General features: G+C 50.4%; 1 protein-coding gene across 14 annotated transcripts in view; it reads right to left on the bottom strand.

The window, feature by feature from the left end:
* TMEM184B (transmembrane protein 184B) overlaps positions 1-21,563 on the bottom strand; it is a 53,980-nt gene extending 32,417 nt beyond the window's left edge. For 9 of the 14 annotated variants that reach the window (XM_074003792.1, XM_065522131.1, XM_005567306.5 and 6 more), the window contains exon 1: positions 21,433-21,563. Coding sequence is in view for 4 of the 14 variants with exons in the window: in XM_045363632.3 (XP_045219567.1) it covers positions 21,050-21,117 (68 nt within the window). In the remaining 10 variants the exon portion in view is untranslated. Of the gene's footprint in view, positions 1-21,049; positions 21,143-21,432 lie in introns of those variants that run through there. The other 5 variants (XM_045363632.3, XM_045363633.2, XM_074003795.1 and 2 more) reach the window with 1 other exon arrangement.
* Between the last annotated feature and the right edge of the window lie 4,479 nt (positions 21,564-26,042).

Raw genomic sequence — 26,042 nt, 5'->3', positions numbered from 1 at the left:
TTTTTTTTTTTTGAGACAGGGCTTTGCTCTGTTGCCCAGGCTGGAGTACAGTGGTGTGATCTTAGCTCACTGCAACCTCTGCCTCCTGGGGTCAAGCCATCCTCCCACCTCAGCCTCCCAAGTAGCTGGGACTACAGGTGTGAGCCACCATGCCCGGCTAATTTTTGTTATTTTTTTGTAGAGATGGGGTTTTACGACATTACTCATGCTGGTCTCGAGCTCCTGGACTCAAATGATCCTGCCATCTTGGCCTCCCAAAGTGCTGGGATTACAGGCATAAGCCACCACAACTGTCTCCCATTATTTCCCTAATTGACCAAGTGTTAAACTTCTGCCAGGAACATGACAGAGGGCCCTAAGGGAAGATGCTGAAATCATCTTTTTAACAAGTCCTGAGGCCTCTGGACTCCATGCTAGGCACCGACACACCCAGCCCCAGCCTTTAAGGTGCTCCATGCTGCTCTTCGTGCCTGCTCTACGCCACAGGCAGGAGTGACCTGGAGGCCTCTTCCCCTTGCACTGCTGAGAGGTGAGTGCCCAGCACTACAGGAGCCTAGAGCAAGCATCGGGCTTGGCCAGGCTGGGGAGGGGGTCAGGGAAGGCTTCCACCTGGTGGGGACATAACCAGGCTTATGCTTTGAGTCACCCAACAGGACTCCCACTAGATTCCACCACGTGCAACCTGCGTGGTTACTTCTCTCTGAGCCTCAGTTTCTCCATTATAACATTTCAGGGGAACTACATAATTGACAAGGGACAGTTTTAGGTTACAGAAGTCCCATTAATAAATGGAGACAGGCCGGGCGCGGTGGCTCAAGCCTGTAATCCTAGCACTTTGGGAGGCCGAGACGGGTGGATCACGAGGTCAGATCGAGACCATCCTGGCTAACACGGTGAAACCCCGTCTCTACTAAAAAAAAAATACAAAAAAACTAGCCGGGCGAGGTGGCGGGCGCCTGTAGTCCCAGCTACTCCGGAGGCTGAGGCAGGAGAATGGATTGAACCCGGGAGGCGGAGCTTGCAGTGAGCTGAGATCCGGTCACTGCGCTCCAGCCTGGGCAACAGAGCGAGACTCCATCTCAATAAATAAATAAATAAATAAATAAATAAATGGAGACAGTGCCCAGCAAGGTGCCTCACACCTGTAATCCCAGCACTTTGGGAGGCCGAGGCCAGTGGATCATGAGGTCAGGAGATCAAGACCAACTTGGCTAACACGGTGAAACCCCATCTCTGTTAATACAAAAAATTGGCCGGGTGTGGTGGCGGGCGCCTGTAGTCCCAGCTACTGGGGAGGCTGAGGCAGGAGAATCGCGTGAACCCAGGAGGCAGAGCTTGCAGTGAGCCGAGATGGCGTCACTGCACTCCAGCCTAGGTGACAGAGCCAGACTCCGTCTCAAAAATAAGTAAATAAAAATAATAATAATGATAAAAATAAAACATTGGTTGGGTGCGGTGGCAAACACCTGTAATCTCAGCACTTTGGGAGGCCAAGGTGGGTGGATCACTTGAGGCCAGGAGTTCGAGACCAGCCAGGGCAACATAGCAAAACCCCGTCTCTACTAAACATATAAAAATTAGCCAGACATAGTGGCACGTGCCTGTAATCCCCAGCTACTTGGGAGGTTGAGGCAGGAGAATCACTTGAACCTGGGAGGTGGAGGTTGCAGTGAGCCAAGATCGCACCACTGCACTCCAGCCTGAGCAACAGAGCAGGACTCCATCTCAAAAATAAATAAATAAATAAATAATAAACCTTAACCTAAACCCTTACACATATACAAAAATTAACTCAAAATAAATCACAGATTTAAATGCAAAATGTAAAACTCTAAACCTTTTAGAAGACAGGAGAAACTATTTGAAACCTAGAGATGGCCAAGTGTTCTTAGACTTGACACCAAAAGCATGATCCATAAAACGAAAAAAATCGATAAACTGGAATATAAGAAAAGTAAAAACTTGGCCGGGCGCGGTGGCTCAAGCCTGTAATCCCAGCACTTTGGGAGGCCGAGACGGGCGGATCACGAGGTCAGGAGATCGAGACCATCCTGGTTAACACGGTGAAACCCCGTCTCTACTAAAAAATACAAAAAACTAGCCGGCCGAGGTGGCGGACGCCTGTAGTCCCAGCTACTTGGGAGGCGGAGGCAGGAGAATGGCGTGAACCCGGGAGGCGGAGCTTGCAGTGAGCTGAGATCCGGCCACTGCACTCCAGCCTGGGTGACAGCGCGAGACTCCGTCTCAAAAAAAAAAAAAAAAAAAAAAGAAAAGTAAAAACTTTTGCACTATGAATAAACAAGGCACAGAGTGGAAGAATATATTTGCAAGTCACAGATCTGGTAAATGACTAGCGTTGGAAATGTATCAAGAATGCTCAAGGCCGGGCGCGGTGGCTCAAGCCTGTAATCCCAGCACTTTGGGAGGCTGAGACAGATGGATCACGAGGTCAGGAGATCGAGACCATCCTGGCTAACACAGTGAAACCCCATCTCTACTAAAAAATACAAAAAACTAGCCGGGCGAGGTGGCGGGCGCCTGTAGTCCCAGCTACTCAGGAGGCTGAGGCAGGAGAATGGCATAAACCCGGGAGGCGGAGCTTGCAGTGAGCTGAGATCCGGCCACTGCACCCCAGCCTGGGCAACAGCGTGAGACTCCGTCTCAAAAAAAAAAAAAAAAAACCTGGAAAGAACCCATGTCCTTCAACAGGCAAAGGGTTAAACAAACTCTGGTACATCCAGAGCATGGAACAGTACCCAGCAAGAAAAAAAGAACAAATGACTGACACATGCAAGTGATCTAGATGGATCTCAGGGCATTACATTTTGTGAAACCAGCCAATCTCAAAAGGTCGCACACTGCATGATCCATTTACGTAACATTCTCAAAATGACAAAGCTGTAAAGACGGAGCATGGTGTAGTAGTTGGCAGAGGACAGTGACGATGATGGGTGGGGGATGTGCGAATTTAAAGGGGTAACAAGGGAGTTCCTTCCAGGTGATGAAATAGTTTGTATCTTGATAGTGGTGGTGGTTACACGAATCTGCATGTGATAAAACTGAATAGAACTACACATACACCCTACATGAAAAACACAGAAAACTGAATGAATAAGGTCTGTACTTCAGTTAATAATACTGTTGGGCTGGGTATGGTGGCTCACACCTGTAATCCCAGCATTTTGGGAGGCCAAGGTGGGTGGATCATCTGAGGTGGGGAGTTTGAGACCAGCTTGACCAACATGGAGAAACCCCGTCTCTACTAAAAATACAAAAATTTGCCCAGGGGACCTTTTTGTTTTGTTTTGTTTTGTTTTTTGGATTTGGGGTCTCACTCTGTCACCCAGACTGGAGTGCAGTGGCACGATTTTCAACTCACTGCAACCTCCGCCTCCTGGGTTCAAGCAATTCTCCTGCCTCAGCCTCCCAAGTAGCTGGGACTACAGGCACCCGCCACCATGCCCGGCTAATTTTTGTATTTTTAGTAGAGATGGGGTTTCACCTTATTGGCCAGGCTGGTCCCTTGGACAGGGTGGTCTCAAACTCCTGACCTCATGATCCTCCCACCTCAGCCTCCCAAAGTGCTGGGATTACAAGCGTAAGCCACCATGCCCAGCCAACAAATCTTATTGATCGCTTTTCTACAAGATAACCAATAAATCTCTGACACAGACTGAGTCCCTCCCCATCTTACTACAGATTTCACAGAAAAATCTGTTTTCTATTGTCTAAAGTTTTTTATTATGGAAAATTTCAAACATACAAAGCTGGAACAAATAGTGTAATGAATTTTTCCACTTCTCTGTCACCGAGCTTTAACGGTTAGCAACATTGCACAATCTTGTTGCATCTTTCCCTGTCCCCCAGATGTAATGTTAAATACTTCGGTATGCATCTGTACTTGATAAAGACTTTTTAAACTATTTTGAAATAATCGTAGGCTCACAGGAAATTGCAAAAATAGAATCTAGGGTCCTGTATGCCCTTCACCCAGCTTCCTCAAAGGGTGACGTCTAGTCTAGCTGTAGTACAGTATCAAAGCCCGGAAGTGGACATTAATAGTTTTTTTTTTTTTTTTTTTTGAGATGGAGTTTCGCTCTTGTTGCCCAGGCTGGAATGCAATGGCGCAATCTTGGCTCACGGCGACCTCCACCTCTGAGATTCAAGCGATTCTTCTGCCTCAGCCTCCCGAGTAGCTGGGATTACTGGCACGCACCAAAACAACATGTCTGTCACTGATTTTAAAAAGAAAAAAAAATTCTCTCATAGCTGAACTCCTAAAAAACTACGTAACAATTTTCTAGTCCATTAAAAATTATCCAAAGCATTTCGGTGGGTTTTGGACTCACTTGTTAAGAATTTTAAAATAAAATACCTTCCATTTCGTTTACAAAAACATGTGATTGGCATCAGGGAGGATGGAAATGTACTGGCCAAATTTCAACAAATCCTTTGCATACTCAGTGGACGGGATGGAAAAATGAGTAACCCGATTTAGAAAGAAAGCCAAGGATGTGTCTGTTCCGTGTGCAGCTTCCTGTCCCAGACAGGATCTTTTGCAGGGAAAGCAGCCATTAAAACCCAGTCTCTAAACAAGCTGAACGTGAAGCCAGACCTTCCAAACGCTCTCTCACTGAGCACAAAAGTGCGCACCCCAAAAAATGACCCTGTGTATGAACTCAGGAGGTTTTTGTACCATCAACAAAGTAAAAATTTTCTTTATTACATCTTTAGCTTGGCCTTTGGTTTCTGTTTTTGGTGTAGGTTTTATCACGTACACAGTGAAACAGTAAAGTAATACATATGTATACTTATTGTAACATACACTTATAATTACACCAATATCCACATATTGGGATGCATGCTCAAGAGGTTTTGTTCCGGTTTCTTTTTTACTGACAGGGCTGTGTGATCCCAAGGAAGTTTGGAGAGCAGTGCTGTAGTGATGGGCGAAGGTCCAAGGCTTCCTAATGGCTGCTGCTATTCCCCTCTCCTCTGCAATCTCTCTGCCTCTCCGCCCTTCCCCAGACAAGGCCCCCTGGCTCAGTTCCAGGCTGCAGATCAGACAGAAAATAAAGTCAAGGACCCCTTCCTCCCCCACATACAGCCTACCTGCCAGTGAATGCAGTCTCCACACCTGTCTCTCATTCACATGCCACCCAGCAGGTGGCAAAGAGGCCAAGCCACGTAGTCTGCACTTTGTCCCAGGCTCTGAGATAGGGAACTGAGTTGGAACCTCAGTGCTGTCACCTGAGCTGGGCCTCAGACAGGTGACTGGACATCTCTCACTATCTTTCTTGGGGAGAAGAGTCCAGATGCACTGTCCTGTAGCTAAGGCTTTCGGACTAAATGGATTTAAAAATTTACAATTTTTCCAATTTTTTTTTTTTTTTTTTTTTTTTAGAATAAGTCTCGCTCTGTCACCCAGGCTGGAGTGCAGAGGAACAATCTCGGCTCACTGCAACCTCCGCCTCCCAGATTCAAGCGATTCTCCTGCCTCAGCCTTCCTAGTAGCTGGGATTACAGGCATGAGCCACCATGCCTGGCTAATTTTTGTATTTTTAGTAGAGATGGGGGGTTTCACCATGTTGGCAGGGCTAGTCTTGAACTCCTGACCTCAAGTGATCCACCCACCTCAGTCTCCCAAAGTGCTGGGATTATAGGCATGAGCCACCGTGTCTGGCCGAATTTTTCAGATTTTAGAAAGGATTATGCTGCTAGACACAGTGACACTCCTTGAAGGGTGGCTGCAGCATCCCAAAAGCAAACATACAGTACTTTCATAGGAAAACATACTGTTAGTCACCTTAGGTAAGATATTTTTAGGCCGGGCGCGGTGGCTCAAGCCTGTAATCCCAGCACTTTGGGAGGCCGAGACGGGTGGATCACGAGGTCAGGAGATCGAGACCATCCTGGCTAACACGGTGAAACCTCGTCTCTACTTAAAAAAATACAAAAAACTAGCCGGGCGAGGTGGCGGGCGCCTGTAGTCCCAGCTACTCGGGAGGCTGAGGCAGGAGAATGGCGGGAACCCGGGAGGCAGAGCTTGCAGTGAGCTGAGATCCGGCCATTGCACTCCAGCCTGGGCGACAGAGCGAGACTCTGTCTCAAAAAAAAAAAAAAAAAAAAAAAGATATTTTTAAAGGCCATAATTAGTATCACATCAATTCAGGTCAGATTTTTGCAGCAGAAATTAGTCTGCTGCAGACTTAGGAAGAACCTTTGGGACTTCTGAGCGTTCTGGATTCTAGAACAGCAGAGAAGGGGATGTGGGCCTGGACCGTCCTCCAGAACTGTAGGGAGGCTGATGAGGAAGCAGACATCGAGTGTGGTTTATTTTTATGCTTATTTTCAACTGTAATGATATCCCTCCTCCCAAGCTGAAATCCACTGAGAATGTGGCAGGAGCTGGCCGTGGGACCCAAAGTCTCACTTCTCCCAAGACTGCCCCTCCTCCCTCCTCTTCCAGGAAAGACGTCTTCCGCTGGCCCCCATCAGAGACATCCTCCTTTCTCCGATAAGCTACGCAGCTATGTCATCACTGAACTTGGCCACCTGCCTTGGAGTTTATTTCAGGAGCATCGCACCATCTCACCCAGATTCTATCGTCAGAGTCACTTTAACTCATGTTTGAGGGGCACCTTACTGCTGCTATCCCCTCCGCCCATGGATTTTATTATGCGCTGTGTGGTGGGCTGCAGAATAATCCCCCAAAGATGCTGACATCCTAACCCCCAGAGCCTGTGAACATGCTACCTTACATGGCAAAAGGGACTTTGCAGAAGTGACTGAGTTAAGGGTCCTGAAATAAGAGATTATCCTGAATAATCTGGGTGGGCCCATGTCATCACAAGGGTCCTCGTAGGAGGAACACAGGAGACAGCGAGCGAGAAGAGGGCAGTGTGACACAGGAAGCAGAGAGAAGAGAGTGGAGGCTGCTACGCTGCTGCCCTTGCAGATGGCAGAAGGGACCACAAGCCACAGATGCAGGTGGCTTCTAGGAGCTGGAAAAGGCAGGGAAATAATTCTCCCCCAGAGCCTCCAGAAGGAGCACAGCCCTGCCAACACCTCGATTTTAGCCCAGTGAAACATATTCTGGACCTCTGACCTCTAAAACTGTAAGATAATTAATGTGTGTGTATGTGCGTTTTATTGGTTTTTCTTATTGTAAGTAATCTATAATCTGTGTTTGTTTTGTTTCGTTTTTGAGAGGGAGTCTCACTCTGTGGCCCAGGCTGGAGTGCAGTGATGCAATCTCGGCTCACTGCAACCTCCGCCTCCCAGGTTTAAGCGCTTCTCCCGCCTCAGCCTCCAGAGTAGCTGGGGTTACAGGTGCCTGCCACTACGCCTAATTTTTTTTCTTTGTTTTTTAGACAGAGTCTCACTCTGTCACCCAGGCTGGAGTGCAGTGGCACGATCCTGGCTCACTGCAACCTCCACCTCCCAGGTTCAAGCGATTCTCCTGCCTGAGCCTCCCGAGTAACTGGGACTACAGGCGTGTGCCACCACGCCCCGCTAATTTTTGTATTCTTAGTAGAGACAGGGTTTCACCATATTGGTCAGGCTGATCTTGAACTCTTGACCTCGTGATCCGCCCACCTCAGCCTCCCAAAGTGCTGGGATTACAGGCGTGAGCCACCATACCCGGCCAAACACCTGGCTAATTTTTTATATTTTTGGTAGAGACAGGGTTTCATTATGTTGGCCAGGCTGGTCTCGAACTCCTGACCTCAAGTGATCCACCCACCTCAGCCTCCCAAAATGCTGGGATTACAGATGTGAGCCACCACACATAGCCTAATTTGTGTTTTAAGTCACTAAGTTTCTGGTAATTTGTTGCAGCAGCAAGCAGCTTGCAGACGCAAAACAGAGGTTTGAAAGGCTGAAGTCATTTACCCACAATCACCTGACAAATGGTTCTTCCGACTGCGCTGCCATGCTATGAAATCCGCAGAACTCTAGAGCCAGACCACCTAGACCTGATCTTCAGCTCTGCCACTGGCTAGCTTTGTGTCCATGGGCAAGTTACACAACCTCTCCTTGCCTCAGTTTCCTCATCTGTAAAATGGGGATGCAGCCATACCTGCCTCTGAGAGCGCGGGACGGAATAATGAGTGAATGCAGGCAGCACTGACAAGGTCTGGCACCATGTGGCGTCAGCTGCTATCGTCCTCCCACTTCCTCCTTCGGCCAGCCTGGGATTTTATGCTCCCAACAGTCTCTGGGACCCAGGTCCTGTCACTGGGTATTTGCTCTCTTTAAATCTTCTGAGGTCATATTTTTCATTCATTAGTTTCAGATCCAAATCCTTTAGAGCTGCAGCCACGAAGTGCTCACTCAGGCAGCTGCCACCCACGGACGAAGCTAAACTGGCAATGCGTTCACATATACATCCCTGGAATATTCATGCAGCCTAGGAGGGCCTTTGTTCTTATTTAAAATAGATGGAGAAACTTCCATCTTACCATAACTCGCTGGTTGGAGTCGGTCTTGAGTGCTGTTCATCTGAACTGACCACTCTGCTCCTACTCCAGCCGCCTGGGAATGACAACGGGACTGAGAGCCGGCCCTCCTGCCTTTGGGGGTTGCCTGGGCTCTCTGGGCTTCTGGGCGGCTGCCTTGTGGGGGGAAGGCTGATCCACATCAGAGCAGGTCAGCAACCCACAGTCTGGCCCTTCTCCAGAGGGGATTAGAGGGAAAGAGCGGCCACTGGCCTGGCAGTTCTGCCTGGTGAGCCTTTTGAAAAGGATCACATGCCCTCACAAGGGGTCAGGGGTCCACAGCTCTCCTTCCGTCTCCCCTTCAATCAACACAAACAAGCTGAGGCCACTCTAGCAGTTCCACATTTCTCCCCCTTCTCCTGGGGCCAAGTTCCCAGGAATCTCTCAACCAGGAAAGAAAAATCATCCAATCATGTACGCATCTGTCACTTGGGTGGGGGTGCAGAAATAAAGGGGAACAACAAAGAAATCCAAAGTCCCTCGGCAAGGGCTTACTCAATTCAGCCTTGTAATTAGGTCTTTTTCTTTAGTACATACCAGTCCTAATTTTGATGATCTCAGTTTTCTCTCAAATTGAGAACAACAGACCAACGCTCAGCCTCTTTAGCTAGACTTTTGAGCCCCTCTACATGTGACCACCTTCCCAGCCAGCTGAAATCCCACTGGGCACTGAGCAGATGGGTCCCCTGCAGATTCAGCATCCTGAGCCCCAACAGTCCTACCACCCCATGGGAGCAGGCTAAGCCAGGACCCCTGCACCTGCTCTGTCCCTGTAAGCAAGAAGCCCGGCTCCAGTCAGGACACCCTGGATTTCTCATCCCAACCTGAATTTCATTCATGCAAATACATACAGAGTCAGGTAAGCCTTCAACCCACCCTGGGTGTATACCCAGCAATGAGTGCACATGCCCCCAAAGACAAGAATGAATTTCACCAAACAGGCTGGACATAACCCAATGCCTGTCCGCAGGAGAACGAATAAATAGTGGTATATTTGGTGAACTCCTACACAGCAGAGAAAAAACCAAAGGGTCACTACAGGCAACCTGGATGATCTGACAGTGCTGAGGGAAGGCAGCCAGACACCGAGGAGTCCGTTCTATACACTCCGTGTGTGGGAGGCCCAAACAGGCAGCGGCACCACGCAAAAGTGCCGAGGTGTGAGTGGTGACTACCGAGGGAGGGCAGGTGGCCAGGAGGGGGCCCCAGGGAGCTTCCTCGGGTGCAGGAACCATTGTGTGGCTTGATCTGGGCAGTTTACACAGGTATTTACAGATGTGAAAATCCAAGCTGTACATCCAAGATTTGTATACTTTACTATAGTCAGTTAAACCTCCGCTAAAAAGTTTTAAAACATACAGAAATACCTTTGAGCACCTTTTATGTGCTAAGTCCAAAGGGTATCTCAAAGACTCTGATCCTTTAAGAGCTTACAGTCTAGAGGGGAAGAAAAATACATGCAAATAACAACACAAAGTTGTCCATGGCCAGTGGGACAGGTAATAGGAATAGGTTAAGGGTATTGGTATTACTTGTGATTTGGGGCAGGTGGCAGAATAAATTGATTAAATACAGGAGTTACAGGCACATCTTTACCTGTGTCCAGATTCCACTGCTGGAGGTATGACCTAGACAAAGTATTTGCTCTGCTTCCTGATCTGTAAGACGGAATCAGAGTTGCCATGTGTCAAGGGTTCTCCTTGTCAAGGGTTCTTCCTTGTCAGGATGCAAGGAAGGAATTGCACACAGCACACAGCCCAGGGCCTTGGCCTCAAGACACGTGACTATTGCATTCCTGCTTCGAGACTGGGCCTGCCTGGCGCCAGGCACTGGGGTACATTCACAGATGTCAAACAGGCCCTGACCCCCAAACTTCCAATCCCACCACGAAGAGGGTGGCTACACATTCACTCACTCAGCATACATCTAGCAAATCAGGGCCTATGAGCATTACAAGACTTTGCCCAAAAGGAACCCAGAGACCAGTGAGGAATCAGATACCTAAGACACAATGTAAAAATGCCCAAGTGCCAGCAGAGAGAAACAGACACAGAAGCCAGGGAGGTCAGAGGGCAGTACAGAGGTGGAAACTAAGCTGGCCCTTGAAAGTCACACAGGAACTGCGCACGTGGAAACTGCTTTGGAGGGAAAGGCAGCCAGAGGAAACTGCGTGAGGAAAGGCACAGCGGCAGGGAGATAAGGGGGCAGACAGAGGAAAGGGTGACAGGCCAAGTACAGCTCAAGAAGAGGCCCAGTAAAGGGGGGCCGGGACATCTAAGACTGAGTTAAACTGTATTTTGCTGTCAGTGGGGAAGTCCCCAAAGGTTTCAGAAATCATCATGTGAGCCGATCAGAGCAAGGGTTGAAAACGAGGCCGGGCGCGGTAGCTCACGCCTGTAATCCCAGCACTTCGGGAGGCCGAGGTGGGTAGATCACAAGATCAGATCAAGACCATCATGGCTAACAAGGTGAAATCTCTTCTCTACTAACAATATAAAAAAATTAGCCAGGCGTGGCAGCGTGCGCCAGTAGTCCCAGCTGCTAGGGAGGCTGAGGCAGGAGAACGGCGTGAACCCGGGAGGTGGAGCTTGCAGTGAGCCGAGATCACACCACTGCACTCCAGCCTGGGCAACAGAGCAAGACTCCATTAAAAAAAAAAAAAAGAAAGAAAGAAAATGACAAAGTCAGCCAACGGCAGTGTGTCCAAGGGGCCCAGAGAGTGGCTCCGTCTCTCCAAGGCTGGGACTGGGGGTCGTATTCACCAAGCAACACCTAAGCCCTAACACTCAGCCCCTTTGTGAGAAGCAAGCATATATTTTTTGATTTGTGGTCTGGGGCCTGAGTGAGGCTCCTGTCCTTGAGAAGTAGTCAGAGCCTTGACCTTCCTACGCTGGGCAGGAGGCAAGGTTACAGTCCTTATGTTTTTATTTATTTTATTTTGAGACAGAGTCTCGCTCTGTAGCCCAGGCTGGAGTACAATGGCATAATCTTGGCTCACTGTAAACTCGGCCTCTGGAGTTCACCTGATTCTCCTGCCTCAGCCTCTGGAGCAGCTGGGATTACAGGTGTGTACCACCATGTCTGGCTAATTTGTGTATTTTTAGTGGAGATGGGGCTTCATCATGTTGGCCAGGCTCGTCTTGAACCCCTGACCTCAAGGGATCCTCCAACATCGGCCTCCCAAAGTGCTGGGATTACAGGTGTGAGCCACCGCACCTGGCCTATTTTAATTTCTTGGAAAGGCCTACATTCACCTGCTTCAGCAATCAAAAGGTACATGGGATCTCCAGCAAATAAGCAACCTCCTGGCACCAGCCACCCCTCCAGAGGCATCACAATCACTGACTTCCTGTGTCTGCCCAGAGACCCCCTGGGCATAGACAAGTAAAGACACTTTTGATTCCCTTCCCTTTTACACTGATGGCAGCTCCAAGACACACCGCCCAGACCTGCTTCTTCCCTCGGCAATCCACCTTGGTGATCCATCTGGCACAGTGCGTGGAGCCTCCATCTTATTCATCATGGCCACACGGTATCCCAAGTTTGGACGGGCCACAGTTTGTTCATGGCTCCCCGCAAATGAACATTTAAGCTGCCGCCAATCTTTTGCTATTACAAATAAGGCAACAATGACTAATCTTGCAAATAAATCATTTTGCACATGTGTTAATGCATCTGTAAGATAAATTCTGAGAGGTAGAGCTGCTGGTGAAAGTGTCGAAACATCTGTAATTTTGGAAAACATTGCCAGAGAGGCACAGTATATTTAAATTGTTCATCCAAGAAATGAGCCTCAATGTTGGGGGAAATATACACAATATGTAGGTTTCTGTTTGTTTTTTGAGATGGAGTCTGGCTCTGTCTCCCAGGCTGAAGTGCAGTGATGCAATCTCAGCTCACTGCAACCTTTGCCTCCCAAGTTCAAGCGATTCTTCTGCCTCAGCCTCCCAAGTAGCTGGGATTACAGGCGCATGTCCCCACACTGGGCTAATTTTTGTATTTTTAGTAGAGACGAGGTTTCACCATGTTGGCCAGGCTAGTCTCGAACTCCTGACCTCAAGTTACCTGCCCACCTCGGCCTCCCAAAGTGCTGGGATTACAGGCGTGAGCCACCATGACCAGCCAATACATAGTTTAAAGTTGTCCATGTGAAGAAACGGTAGAGAAAGGCTGTTTTCAACAAATGGAGCTCTGGGTAGGGAGACGGTGCTGAACCCACACCAGCCCCAACTCACTTGGTGCTCTGGTCCACATGCTTGCACTTCCCAGCTGTCAGTAAAAGGCTAGGCCCACTTGGTCCCTTGATCCTTCTCAGGGCTCTGATGTCCTGGTCCCAGGGCAGGTGGAAGTGTGAACGGTGACCTGAGCCACTATGACAAGCAGCCATAATTGACTTCCCCAGGTGCCCTACCAGAGGAGGAACAGGCAGGCCAGGCGGAAGGGGGTGGGGGTGCAGAGCCCAAGAGGGCCAAGTGCTTCCAGTCTAACCATTCCAAATGAGTGGTGAGCACTTCCTGCCACATCCCCTGCACAAGCTGCTGGGGACACCACAGCCATGCAAGACCCCCTCCCATTCCATGACATTCACTTGACTGGCTCTGCTCCTGGGTCCATCACAGATCTGTTACATAACTCTTATGCCCAACAGCCATCGCCACCTAAGCATCAAGCCAGGCAGTCGAGGAGATGGAGGCGGGTCTCTGGAAGGCACACTGAGTGTCAAGTGAGGACAGCTGAGTCTATACAGAAGCAAGGCAGGCCTTTCTCCCACTTCCACAAATCTGGCCCAACTACTGCAAACTGGGAATAGAAGGAAAGGTCTTCTGCCTCCAGCCAAGCAGGGGATACCTCTTAGCAAACCAAAGGCAGTGTCTGAAAGAACCTTGTCAACTCATCTCCCAGCCCAAGCCCTGCTCCCACTGACTGAGACGGCCAGGCACTCTAGTAAATCAAATCATGCTTACAAGCTCTGAGGTTACTGTCATTAAAATTCTTCTAACCAACGCATCCCACATCCACCTTTCTTCTCAAAGCAAATATGTATTGTTTTGGAAAATCTACATTTTCCCACATCCTATTTATTTAAACTCCATTGATAAATTTGTGTATACATGCACTTCCTCCTCCTGGAGGTGAGGCTAGGACCCAACATGTTCTGGGAAGGGGTCACGAGACCTCTGCTCCTTGAGTTACCTGCCTGTCTCATTCCTCTGTGTGTGCTCAAGGTGGTCCCACTCCCTGCAAAGCCCTCCTGCACTTCACCTGCCAACCTCCACTGTCCAATGAGCCTCAGTCCAACTGCCCTTGCTCCAGAGAGCACTGGCTCCTCAGCTCACCCCCACGCAGAGCCAACTGCTGCCTCCGGGAAACCCCATGGTTTTAACCTGAAGTTTTATTCATGTGCTTTCCGGGTCTAAGCAGCAATCCAATACACTGGGCTTCCCAGTGGGGCTGCAAGCTCCCCAAGGGCGGGTCTGTGTTGGGGGCAGCTACTCAGCAGGAAGGGCCCAGGACTCAAAACCAGAAAGCACCTGGGGGGGTGCTTCCTCCCCCAGGATCTTAGACAATTCACCCCTCTGAGCCTCAGTCTCTCCATCTATAAAATAGGTGCAATAATTTCAAGGTTTCAGGGCAGTTAAAAGGATTACATAAAACCATATATTTGAAATATAATTTGCAAAGCCCCACAAATTCCAATGAGAATAATATGATTAGCACGTTAATATTAACTAATGTCCTCACACATACCCTTCACCAATATCTATCATTGTGCCTCGTAGGCACCCAAACTGATTGCTGATGGGATCCCAGATTCACTGCTCATTCTGGATGAAACAAAAACCACAGGTACTAGAGATGGAGACCAGGAGGCTCTGCCAGTAGCTACAGCGGGGCCATGGGGTTAGTTATTTTCTCTCAGAGCTTTTCGGTAAATGATGACCCAAAGGGCTTTGGGGAACAGCCCTGCTGAGTGGAGTGGAGGTTCTCAGTCACTTGCCAGCAGGACTGGGCCCCCCTGGGTGCAGGCAGTCCACAGGGGTTAGAGCAGGAGATAAATAAAGGTACCAAGCTCCACACACGTCCCTTGGAGTAGGGGGGCTAACTGATCTGAAAATCCCTTTGAAGGTAAAAGAGGCAGTAACTTCCGGAGGTCTCACTGCGCCCCCTCTGTTGGGGAGGGGGACCATCTGGGACTGCCCGTGACCACAAGTAAAGGGCCTCCGGATCCTGGCTTCCCAGCGTGGAGGCTGGAGTCTTCAGGAGATCACCAAACATTTTAGGTTGGGAAAGAAGCAACAGGCACACATGCTTCCGTTTCTCCTTCCATCTTCACGATCGTGTGACCTGCCCTACCTCCAAACCACAACCTTGGGAGCTAAAGGCATTCTAACTGAGGACTTCATCAGAGCCTGTGAGGTGAGGAGACAGGGTACGAATAGTGCCCCTTGCCTTAGGAGGAGTGAAGCTCAAAGAGGGCAAGTGGCTTGCCCAAGGTCACAGCTAGGTTTCCTGACTCGATTCAGTGCCCTGTTCACCACTCCTGCAATGGTGCCATCCAGCTAAAAAAGGTTGAAGACCTCATCTTCCCTGCAGAAAATCTGAAACAAAGCACGAGGGCTGTTTTAGAACTTCTCTGATTCTTTTCTATCTACAGCTACCTTTCAAATGCTATGGGTAAATATTTATAACTCAGTGTTAAGCAAACAATGAGATAACGCATGCTTATGCCTAGAAAGAACATCTGCCCAGCCGGGTTCGGTGGCTCACGCCTGTAATCCCAGCACTTTGGGAGGCCGAGATGAGCGGATCACGAGGTCAGGAGATGGAGACCATCCTGGCTAACATGGTGAAACCCCGTCTCTACTAAAAAATACAAAAAAAACTAGCCAGGCGTGGTGGCGGGCGCCTGTAGTCCCAGCTACTCGGGAGGCTGAGGCAGGAGAATGGTGTGAACCTGGGAAGCGGAGCTTGCAGTGAGGCGAGATCCAGCCACTGCACTCCAGCCTGGGCGACAGAGCGAGACTCCGTCTCAAAAAAAAAAAAAAAAAAAGAACATCTGCCCAAACTTGAACCATGATTACTTCTTGATTTGGAAATTTGGGGTAATTTTTATTCTTATCCCCAATCTTTTCTGTGTTTCAAGTTTACTATAATCAACAAGTACTACTTCTAATCTCAGAGAAGCCTATTGTTTTTCAAAGGTACAACACAGAATAATGTGGCAAACTTTTCACCAAATATTCACTTAGTGGGATGTGACTTTGTAAAACATGGTTGAGCTGGAAGTGACGCACATTCAGCACAAAGACTTTCTGGGTGGATCATCCCCCTGTGGTTTCCACCCCAGAGAAGGAAAAGGAGGTGTCCACCAAGCTTCCTGTCTCCCATCACAGGCCTAAGATCTCCCACACCAGCCAGCCAGACTCAAGGCTGTTTAGTGAGCACCGCTGGCACCTGGAATAAACAATCCTGTTCTAATCACCCCTAATATCTGTCTTTTTTTTCTTTTTTCTTTTTAGATGGAATCTCGCTCTGTCACCCAGGCTGAAGTGCAATGGCATAGTCTCAGCTCACTGCAACCTCCGCCTCCCAGATTCAAGCAATTCTTCTGTCTCAGCCTCCCAAGTAGCTGGGACTGTAGGCATGTGCCACCACACCTGACTGATTTTGTATTTTTAGCAGAGATGGGGTTTCACCATGTTGGCCAGGCTGGTCTCCAATTCCTGAGCTCAAGTGATCCGCCCACCTCGGCCTCCCAAAGTGCTGGGATTACAGGCATGAGCCACCACACCCAGCCATATCCATCATTTTTCAAGAATAATTATAGCTTTATCCTGAGTGGCAGTGCCACGAACCCATCCAACCATTCATTTGTTTAATCAAAAACTACTTCATACCTACTCTACGTATTTCGCCAGACACTGAGCCATGATTAACCTAAGACTGGAAAAGTTACCAACCAGAAGCCACGCACCATCCTTCTACGCCGTACCCGGGCATAGGGCTTCAGCCACGCTAAAACAGCAGCAAACAGACACGTGAACAAATGCTATCTGAGTGTCCGGCCTAATTCCAGTTCTCAGCTGCCTCTGCATTTAGATTTATCCTCTCCAGTCCTGAGGACAAGCAGTTTGGGAATGAGTGCCTGGTAAGAATGCTGGCGAAGGCCGGGCACGGTGGTTCACGCCTGTAATCCCATTACTTTGGGAGGCCAAGGTAGGTGGATCACAAGGTCAGGAGTTTGAGACCAGCTTGGCTAACATGGTGAAACCCCATCTCCACTAAAAATACAAAAATTAGCCAGGCGTGATGGTGGGTGCCTGCAATCCCCGCTACTTGGGAGGCTGAGGCACGAGAATTGCCCAGAAGGCGGAGGTTGCAGTGAGCCAAGATCTCGCCATTGCACTCCAGCCTGGGAGACAGAGGGAGACCCTGCCTGAAAAAAAAAAAAAAGAATTCTGGTGGACTTAGACGCATTGTTAGTACCTGCACCACGTGCTTTTCCACAGAGGTGGAGGCGATGGGGAGGGAATGAGAAATCTACAAATTGGGTGACCCTTTAATTCATCTCTCCGTGGCCCCCTCCCACTCTACTTCTTCCTATTTCTCTCCTCTCTGAGGCTGAGAAGATCATATTCAGCAAACATTTATTTCAGGTCTACTAGGTGCTGAGTCTCAGTGTCAAACAACTTCATAGACGTGAACTCAGATCTCTGCTTTGCATGCACTCTTCTTTCTGCCTGGAACCCACTTCTTCCTCCACCTTAACACACATCACATCACCTCACCAGACAAGTGCCCGCCCAGGTGACAATGGCTTAATGTTCCCTCAGAGCCCCCAGGACAATCATAATGGCTTGTGTGTCTGATTTCTCTCTACCCAGCTGCACTTGGCTCCTAAGGAAGGCTCCCCACAGCCTGGCACACAGACCTGCGATGCCTCCTTCTCAAATAAATGAATGGGCCTATAAGGTCATAATAAAAGCATGTCCTGCGTGCCAGGTACACATGAGCTCCATGCAGACACTGGTCATGCCAGCCACATGACGGCCACACTGTTATTACTCCCATCTTACAGATGAAGGAAAGTGTACCATTTGTCCCCTATTTTGAAACCTGGTAAGCATCTTGCCCAAGGCCACAAGGCTAACAACCACAGATTTAAACTGCATCTCCCAATTCTCTCTCCAGGTCACCAGGACTGCTCAGCGCATTACCTCCCTCTCTCCCTCCTCCTCTCATGCTCCTAGGGACCATTTCTTTTCTTTTTTTTAAAAGACAGAGTCTCGCTCTGTCACCCACCAGGCTGGAGTGTAGTGGTGCCATCTTAGCTCACTGCAACCTCCGCCTCCCAGGTTCAAGTGATTCTCCTGCCTTAACCTCCCAAATAGCTGGGACTATAGGCGTGTGCCACCATGCCTGACTAATTGTTTTAGTAAAGACAGGGTTTCACTGTGTTGGCCAGGCTGGTTCTCAAAATCCTGACCTCAGGCAATCCGCCCACCTTGGCCTCCCAAAGTGCTGGGATTACAGGTGTGAGCCACCACACCCAGCCTAAGACTCTGTCTTAAAAAAAAAAAAAAAAAAAAGTTCCAGCTGACCAAGCATGGTGGTTCACACCTATAATCTCAGCACTTTAGAAGGCCAAGGTGGGAGGATCTCCTGGGCCCAGGAGGTAGAAGCTGCAGCAAGCTATGATAGCACCACTGCACTCCAACCTGGGCAACACAAAGAGGCTCCATCTCAAACAAAAAAAGTTCCAGCTCAAAGGAGCCAGATCCCAGCAGGCAAGAGGTCAGCAGTAGGGCAGACACCATTACAACAGTGGGCTCCAGAGCCTGCCCTGGGTCACACAGGGTCTTCAAGACCAGAAGCTGCTAGAAGACAAGAGAAAGGCATCGGGGTCTAACAGTGATGCCAGAGGCTGTAGGAAAGCCAACGGGACAGACGCCTGGTCTTCCAGAAGTTCTCTGCAGGAATGAAGGAGGGATGAGAAGAGATGGTAATACCGCCCCGTAACACGTGGCTGAGCATGTCACAACCTTCCAGAAACTTTCAAGGCCTCCCTGTTGACTACATCAGGATCAAGTTCAAACTCCTTGGCGGGGCCTCCAAAGAGTCTGTGTCTTCAGGACACAGACCCAACACAGCCACAAGTAGTTCAATCCTCTGCGTCTGAGAGGTGAGGCAGCTCAGACCTCCACATCTGCCCGGAGTTCCCTCTAACTGGAATGTCCTCCTTCTCCTTCACAGGTCGAGCACCCCTCATCCTTCAGGGCCAAGACGACTTCCAGCACCCCAGGGTTACAGGGGAGGAGCATGGGCTCTGAGGTCAGACCTACTCGTTCAAAACTCAGCTGTTCCACCCTCTGCTGCCTCCCCTACAAAATGCAGACGGTGACGGCCCCCATCTCATTGGGTGGTAGGAAAATTAAATACAGTAATTCATGAAAGCGCTTTGAACTGTGCCTGGCACACAGTAAGTGCTCAATAAACGGACTGTTGTTCCTATTGTCCTCTGGGCCCCTTTAGGGCCCTCTGTTTCCACCACAAGTAGGGCACTGTCTTGCACATATTTGTTACACATCGGGCTCCCTCTGCCAACCACCTTTTAGAGGGCTGCTCCCAGCACAGTGCAGGGCAGCATGGTCCTTCGTGAGTGCTTACTCCCTGGGGCTGCAGCGCCTGGGGCAGACCCCACACAGAGCTCTCCCAGGGGCCCAGCTATTGGCCTCCCAGAACTCCCACACCAAATCCGCAGTCTACAGGCCCAGAGCTGTGACTCGGTTTCAAAACAATAAAAGGCTGTACCCTGCCTTGCCGGGGCTGTTTCCACTCCAGGGAATTTACAGAGAGAAATGAGCACAGCAGGGACTGGAAATAGCACTGAGCCCTTCTCGGGGTGAGAGACTGGGCAGGCCAGCCAGAGACCAGGAGCAAAACCTCTAAGACAGAGAGGGAGAAAACGACCTCCGGACAGAAGCCCCAGCTCAAAGAACTCGGCCAACAGGAATGAACTAGGACAAGTGGCTCACTCACCCTTCTGCCTCGAAGCTCTTCTTTCCACTTGGTTGGAGAAATTCAGAAGGGGCTCCTTGCATAACCCACCACCACCGTGGGTGCAACAAATAAGACATCCAGAATCCACTGCACGAAGGCTTTTGGGGTAATTCACAGCGCCTTCTCCACCCACACTAGCTACTGGAGCCTCGTATCTGGACTGGGGTCACTAAATCAGTGTCCATCTTCCCAGCAGACTGGGAGCCCCTAGAAGGCAGGCACCAGGTCCCACTGACCATCACACCGCTATGCCCCAGCACAGTGCCTGGCACATAGATGCTCAGTAAGTTGCAAGATAAGATCTGGCAGCAAGAGAGAGTTCCTGGTTCAAGGATGATTCCATCCAGGCTTGCCACTGATCATGGAGAAGAGCGTCATGAATTCCCTCTGGGCCTCAGTTTACCACATCCACAAATAGGGACAACAACCGTTCCTTACTCACACAGCTGCTGTGCAAATTAACACAGGAAAATATACGTGGAAAGCACAAAAGCCTCAGATGAACGCCAGTCATCCTTCAGGCTTCAGCACAACCGTCTGTCTCCTTATGAGAGAGTCTCCTGTGGCCACGATCCTCCTTCCTGGGCACTAAACCTGCCCCTGTACTCCTTCTACTCCTTTGTTTGGTATTTTTCACATCACTGTGATCACCTGTTTCCAAGTCTGATTCCCCCACGCTTGAGAGCTCCTTGATAGCTTGGGCATCAATTCCAGGTGCGCACACATACCTGGCTGCTGGGGCCCTCTCACCCCAGCGTCCCAGGTCCCAACTCTGATACGCACAGCACCCTAGACAAGGTTCCGAGGTGCAGAGCCTAGGGATCCTACCAAGGAAGCTGAATAGGGACATGCAAAGGACACTGTAGGCATAACGTGTCAACGAAGTCACACCTCTGAGACCTGCGCTGCCTCTGCAGGTGCAGGTGAGCTTGTTTGCCTGGCTGACTCTGCAGCGCAGGGCCTCCAGGGCACAGATTGCTGCTGCTTTCCTTACAAAAGCACCAGCAGTCAGATAAATAATATATGGCCTTCACCTCACCACAGGTATCAGGCATGCAAACACCTGCTTTGCCCCAAAATGCCCTGGAAGGGAGGGAGGAGTAAAATATCTGGCCTTATACAACACCCCCAGAGGGGATATGTATTGGGAATCCATGCCCAACCCCCAGCCTAACTGCCTTGCTTTGGCCTGGAGCCACCCAGCACTGGAGGTAAGTGGATCCAAGCGAGGTACCAAGGGTGTGCCCGGGAAGGAAATGTACAATCCACGGGAAGGATACAGACACCCAAAACCAGTCTTTGGTTGGTCCCAGTTGGAGGCAAACATCTTTCGAGCCCCAGGTCCCAGTAGATCGCCTTCCAAACCTGAGTATCTGTGTGCCGGGCGTGTACACCCTCCACTCACGACGCAGCCCCGAAGGCCCCCCGCCGACCACCCTCCCAGGTCACTGCCACCCGCACAGGTCACGGACGCCTCCCCCACTCACTCGGCCGTGCCAGGCGCCAGCACACCCACCCAGGAGCACACAATCCCTCTTGCAAAGCGCCTGTCCATCCGCCTCCCTCTCCCGGGGCCACCCCCCGGGCAGGTCCGATTACACTCCAGGCGCTGCCCCCGCCACGTTGGCGTGGAAAGGGAGCGGGCACACCCACGGGCGACCTTGCGGGGAGGAGGGGAGGCACGGGTTGGGAGACAGATGCCCCCTCCCTCCGCGGCCGCGCCGGCCTCCTTAGTGCCCTCCCCGCCCGGGCGCCGGCGGCCGAAGCCGGGCGTCCCTCGCGCGGGCCTCTCCGAAACAAGCAGCCCCCCGCGCTTGGGAGTCGCAGTTCCCCCTTGGGGCTCCCGGGCGAGACCGGCCAGACAGGATACCTCAGGAGCCCATGGCGGTGGCGGCGTGTGCGGACGACGCGCGGCGGCCGGGCTCTGCGAGGGGGGCGGGCGGTAGGCGCCCCAGCCCTGGACTCTCCGCCACCGCCGGCGCGTCCCGGGCCCAGTGGTGTGCTGCCGCGGCGCGCATGCGCACTGGGCTCGCCGCCGGGGAGGGCGGGGCGGCGAACGCGGCTGAGATCACTGCCTGGGCCTTAAAGGGGCCGCGCCGCGAACCCCAGCCGGCCGCCCCGCGGGTTGGGGCGCGACCCGCATCCTCCTGCCACTCACAAAACCAACTACGACTGGCCCCCAACCTCGAGAACTTTCTGGGCTGCGATCTCTGTCCCTGACCCTCGCTGGTGCTTCACTTCTCTTAACCCTAATTTCCTCCATTTGAGCCTGTTTTGAAGATGAAACGAAATACAATGGCTATTTGTTGAGTGAAGGATGCGTGTGGAATTGTGGAATGAACGTGGACCGAGTGTTGTGTGCAATTAGGCCAGATGAAATTGCAAACCACTGAAAGAGGCTTTTTCTTCCCACCCCACTTAGCAGCGATTCTTTCTTGCCCCATCTGGCTCTAGGCTGCCGAACTAGCAAAAGTCTTCAGACAGGGTTCAAGCCGCCTAGCCCATTTCCGTTTGCTAGGTCCAGACATCACCTAGGTTAATTGAACCAGATAAAATGCAATTATGTTCTGGCATTGATGTGCTCAAGATCCCCAAATGTATTTGTGTCTCCAGACTCCTCCCCTGAACTGTCTGCTCAACACTTCTTTCTTGGAGGTCCAGCAGGCATCTCAAAGTCAACGTGTCTGCAGCTGAGCCAACTGCACTTCCACACACACAACCCTGCTCCCTCTCAGCCTTGCCTTCATCAGCTGTTGACAATTCCATCCTTCCAGTCCCCAGGCCAGAACTCAGAGTCAGCTGTGAATGCCCCGCTTTTGCTGGCTCTACCTGCAAAATAGATCTAGACTCTGACGTCTGCCACTCCACCTCCAGTGCTACCACCCTGGTCCAGTATCTGCACAGGATTATTGTAAAGTTCTGCTAACCCATCTCCCTTGTTCCAACCCGGCCCTCTGATCCACCCTATCAATTCAGGGCTGAGGGAGATTCTTTTAAAATCTGCCAGGCACGGTGGCTCACGCCTGTAATCCCAGCACTTTGTGAGGTCGGGTGGATCATTTAAGTCCAGGAGTTAGAGACCAGCCTGGCCAACATGGTGAAACCTCATCTCTGCTAAAAATACAAAAATTAGCTGGGTGTAGTGGTGCATGCCTGTAGTCCCAGCTACTCGGGAGGTTGAGGCATGACAACTGCCTGAACCTGGGAGGTGGAGGCTGGGTTGTGGTGAGCCAAGATCATGCCACTGCACTCCAACCTGGGTGACAAAATGAGAATCTGTCTCAAAAAATGAAATAAAATCTGGCCGGGCGCGGTGGCTCAAGCCTGTAATCCCAGCACTTTGGGAGGCCGAGACGGGCGGATCACGAGGTCAGGAGATCGAGACCATCCTGGCTAACACGGTGAAACCCCGTCTCTACTAAAAAGTACAAAAAACCAGCCGGGCGAGGTGGCAGGCGCCTGTAGTCCCAGCTACTCGGGAGGCTGAGGCAGGAGAATGGCGTAAACCCGGGAGGCGGCGCTTGTAGTGAGCTGAGATCTGGCCACTGCACTCCAGCCTGGGCGACAGAGCGAGACTCCGTCTCAAAAAAAAAAAAAAAAAGAAATAAAATCTAAGTCAAAACATGGCACTTTTTTGCTCAAAACCGTCCGTTGGCTCTCTATTTCGCTTTAAGTAAAAGCCTTACAAGTCCTTACAAATGCTTAATCTGACATTCTACTCTCCTGGGTATTCCTGACCTCATTCATCTCTTACCCTTTTCTTCCACACTGACCCCGTGCTGTTCCTAGAACAAGCTGAGCTCACTCAGCCCCGAGCCCCCTGCACTAGCTGTTCCCTCTGCTGTGATCGCTGTTTCCCCAGACACCAGAATGATTGCTCCATCACCTTCTTCAAGGGCTTGCTCAAATGTCCTCCATTCAGTGAGGCCTGCCCTGAGCACCCTAGTAAAACTACCAGACCCCTCGCATGCACTCTGTATTTCCCGTTACCATGCCCTACTTTCCCTGTCACTTCATTTCTATCATATTATATAGTTTGCCTATTTCCCTGTGTGTCTTCTTCTAGTAGAACATACGATTTTTGGTTTTTGTTTTTTTGTTTTTGTTTTTGTTTTTGTTTTTGAGACAGTCTCACTCTGTCACCCAGGCTGGAGTGCAGTAGCACAATCTCAGGTTACTGTAATCTCCGCCACTCAGGCTCAAGTGATCCTCCCACCTCAGCCTCCTGATTAGCTGGGATAATAGGCATGTGCCACCATACCCGGCTAATTTTTGTATTTTTTTGTAGAGATGGGTTTTCGCTATGTTGCCAGGGCTGATCTTGAACTCCTGGGCTCAAAGCGATCACCCGTCTCGACCACTCAAAGTGCTGAGATTATGGGTGTGAGCCACCGCTTGCCTGGCCAATAAATTCTGAGGACAAAGATTTTCATACTTTTTGGCTTTTTATTGTTGTTGTTTGAGATGGAGTCTCACTCTGTCACCTAGGCTGGAATGCAGTGGCTCAGTTTCGGCTCACTGCAGCCTCAACCTCCTGGGTTCAAGCGATTCTCTCGCCTGTGCCTCCCAAGTATCCGTTTTCTTTTTTTTTTTTTTTTTTTTTGAGACGGAGTCTCGCTGTGTCTCCCAGGCTGGAGTGCAGTGGCGTGATCTCGGCTCACTGCAAGCTCCGCCTCCCAGGTTCACGCCATTCTCCCGCCTCAGCCTCCCAAGTAGCTGAGACTACAGGCGCCCGCCACCACGCCCGGCTAGTTTTTTTTTTTTGTATTTTTAGTAGAGACGGGGTTTCACCATGTTAGCCAGGATAGTCTCGATCTCCTGACCTCGTGATCCACCCGCCTCGGCCTCCCAAAGTGCTGGGATTACAGGCTTGAGCCACCGCGCCCGGCCTCCGTTTTCTTTTCTGATGTAATCCCAATACTTAGTACAGGGTCTGGCATAGAGAACATGCCCCAAAAAGTAGGTATAACATGACCAGAGATCCCGTAATAGCAAAATCCTATAGAACAATTCCTCCCCAGCCCCAGGTAGGACATGCCTGGGGCTGTCCTAACAAGAGCAAGGCTTATCAATTGCGTTGTAATGACTCATTTATGACTTCCCAGCTCTCCCTCCCTACACACTAACCCCTTAGGGAGGAAGTCCTTGTGCCAATTACCCACCACATCTGCAATGCTAGTACAGAACACTTAGAGACCAGACACTATCTACCTTACACTTCCCCTCCAGGGCTTTCACTTCAGGGTCTTGGTTTCTGCTTAGGGGCACTCTTGGGTCTCCACTTACAGAGGCCCCAGGCTGGCGGGTGGGGGGGCAGAGGCAGGTGGTGGGTATTTTTAGGCTTGGTTGCCAGGAAGGGGCTCAAAGACAGAAAGTCACCTGGTCTGAGTGATATGGCAGGCCAGCAGGTGGTATTGGGGGCCCTAGTGGGTGCTCCCTGTGGGAGGAAAAAAGCCCTCTCAAGACCTTTATTCAGGCTTTCCAAAATGAAGATAAACACCTCCCTTGCTATCTTCCTTCCCACCCCTCCTCCAGGCAACTACCCATCCTTTCTTTTAAGAGACAGGGTTTTGCTCTCTCACCCAGGCTGGGGTGCAGTGCTTTGATCATAGTTCACTGCAGCCTCAAACTCCTGGGCTCAAGTGATCCTCCACCTCGGCCTCCCAAGTAGCTAGGGCTACCTGGGCATACCATCACACTCGGCTAATTTTCTATTTATTTATTTATTTATTTATTTATTTATTTATTTATTGACAGAGTCTTGCTCTGTTGCCCAGGCTGGAGTGCAGTGGTGCAATCTCGACTCACTGCAACCTCCCAGGTTCAAGCAATTCTCCTGCCTCAGCCTCCGGAGTAGCTGGCATTACAGGCACGCGCCACTACGACCAGTTAATTTTTGGGGGGTTTTTTTTGTTTGTTTGTTTGTTTTTTAGCAGAGTCGGAGTTTCACCATGTTGCCCAGGGTACTCTCGAACTCCTGAGCTCAGGCAATCTGCCCGCCTCAGTCTCCCCAAGTGCTAGGATTACAGGTGTGAGCCACCGCGCCTGGCCTAATTTTTTGTTTTTAATGTTTTTATAACGACAGGGTCTTGAACTCCTGGCCTCAAGCAATCCTTATGCCTCTGCCTTCCAAAGTGTTGGGATTGCAGATGTGCTCAGCATGCCTGGACTATTCTTTCTAATCAGGCTCAAAGATTCCACTTAAATTTGTCCCCTTTCCCCTCCACTGCCCTGGTTCAGTCTGCCTTAACTTCTGGACAATTATAATGGTTTCCCAGCCCCCTAGAATCACCTTTCCCCCTGCCCACAGGTTAATGAAGAAAGAATACTTTTCTCAATGCCCAGCTCCACCCTTTTCAACGCAACTCAGCAAACAGCTACTCCTACTCTCCCTTCAAGGACCAAATCAGATATCACCTTTTTTTTTTTTTTTTGAGATGTAGTCTCGCTCTGTCACCAGGCTGGAGTGCAGTGGCACGA

This window comes from Macaca fascicularis, chromosome 10, assembly GCF_037993035.2.
Source record: "Macaca fascicularis isolate 582-1 chromosome 10, T2T-MFA8v1.1".
In the NCBI taxonomy this organism is placed as follows: domain Eukaryota; kingdom Metazoa; phylum Chordata; class Mammalia; order Primates; family Cercopithecidae; genus Macaca; species Macaca fascicularis.
This window is presented reverse-complemented; position numbering and strand designations above follow the sequence as displayed.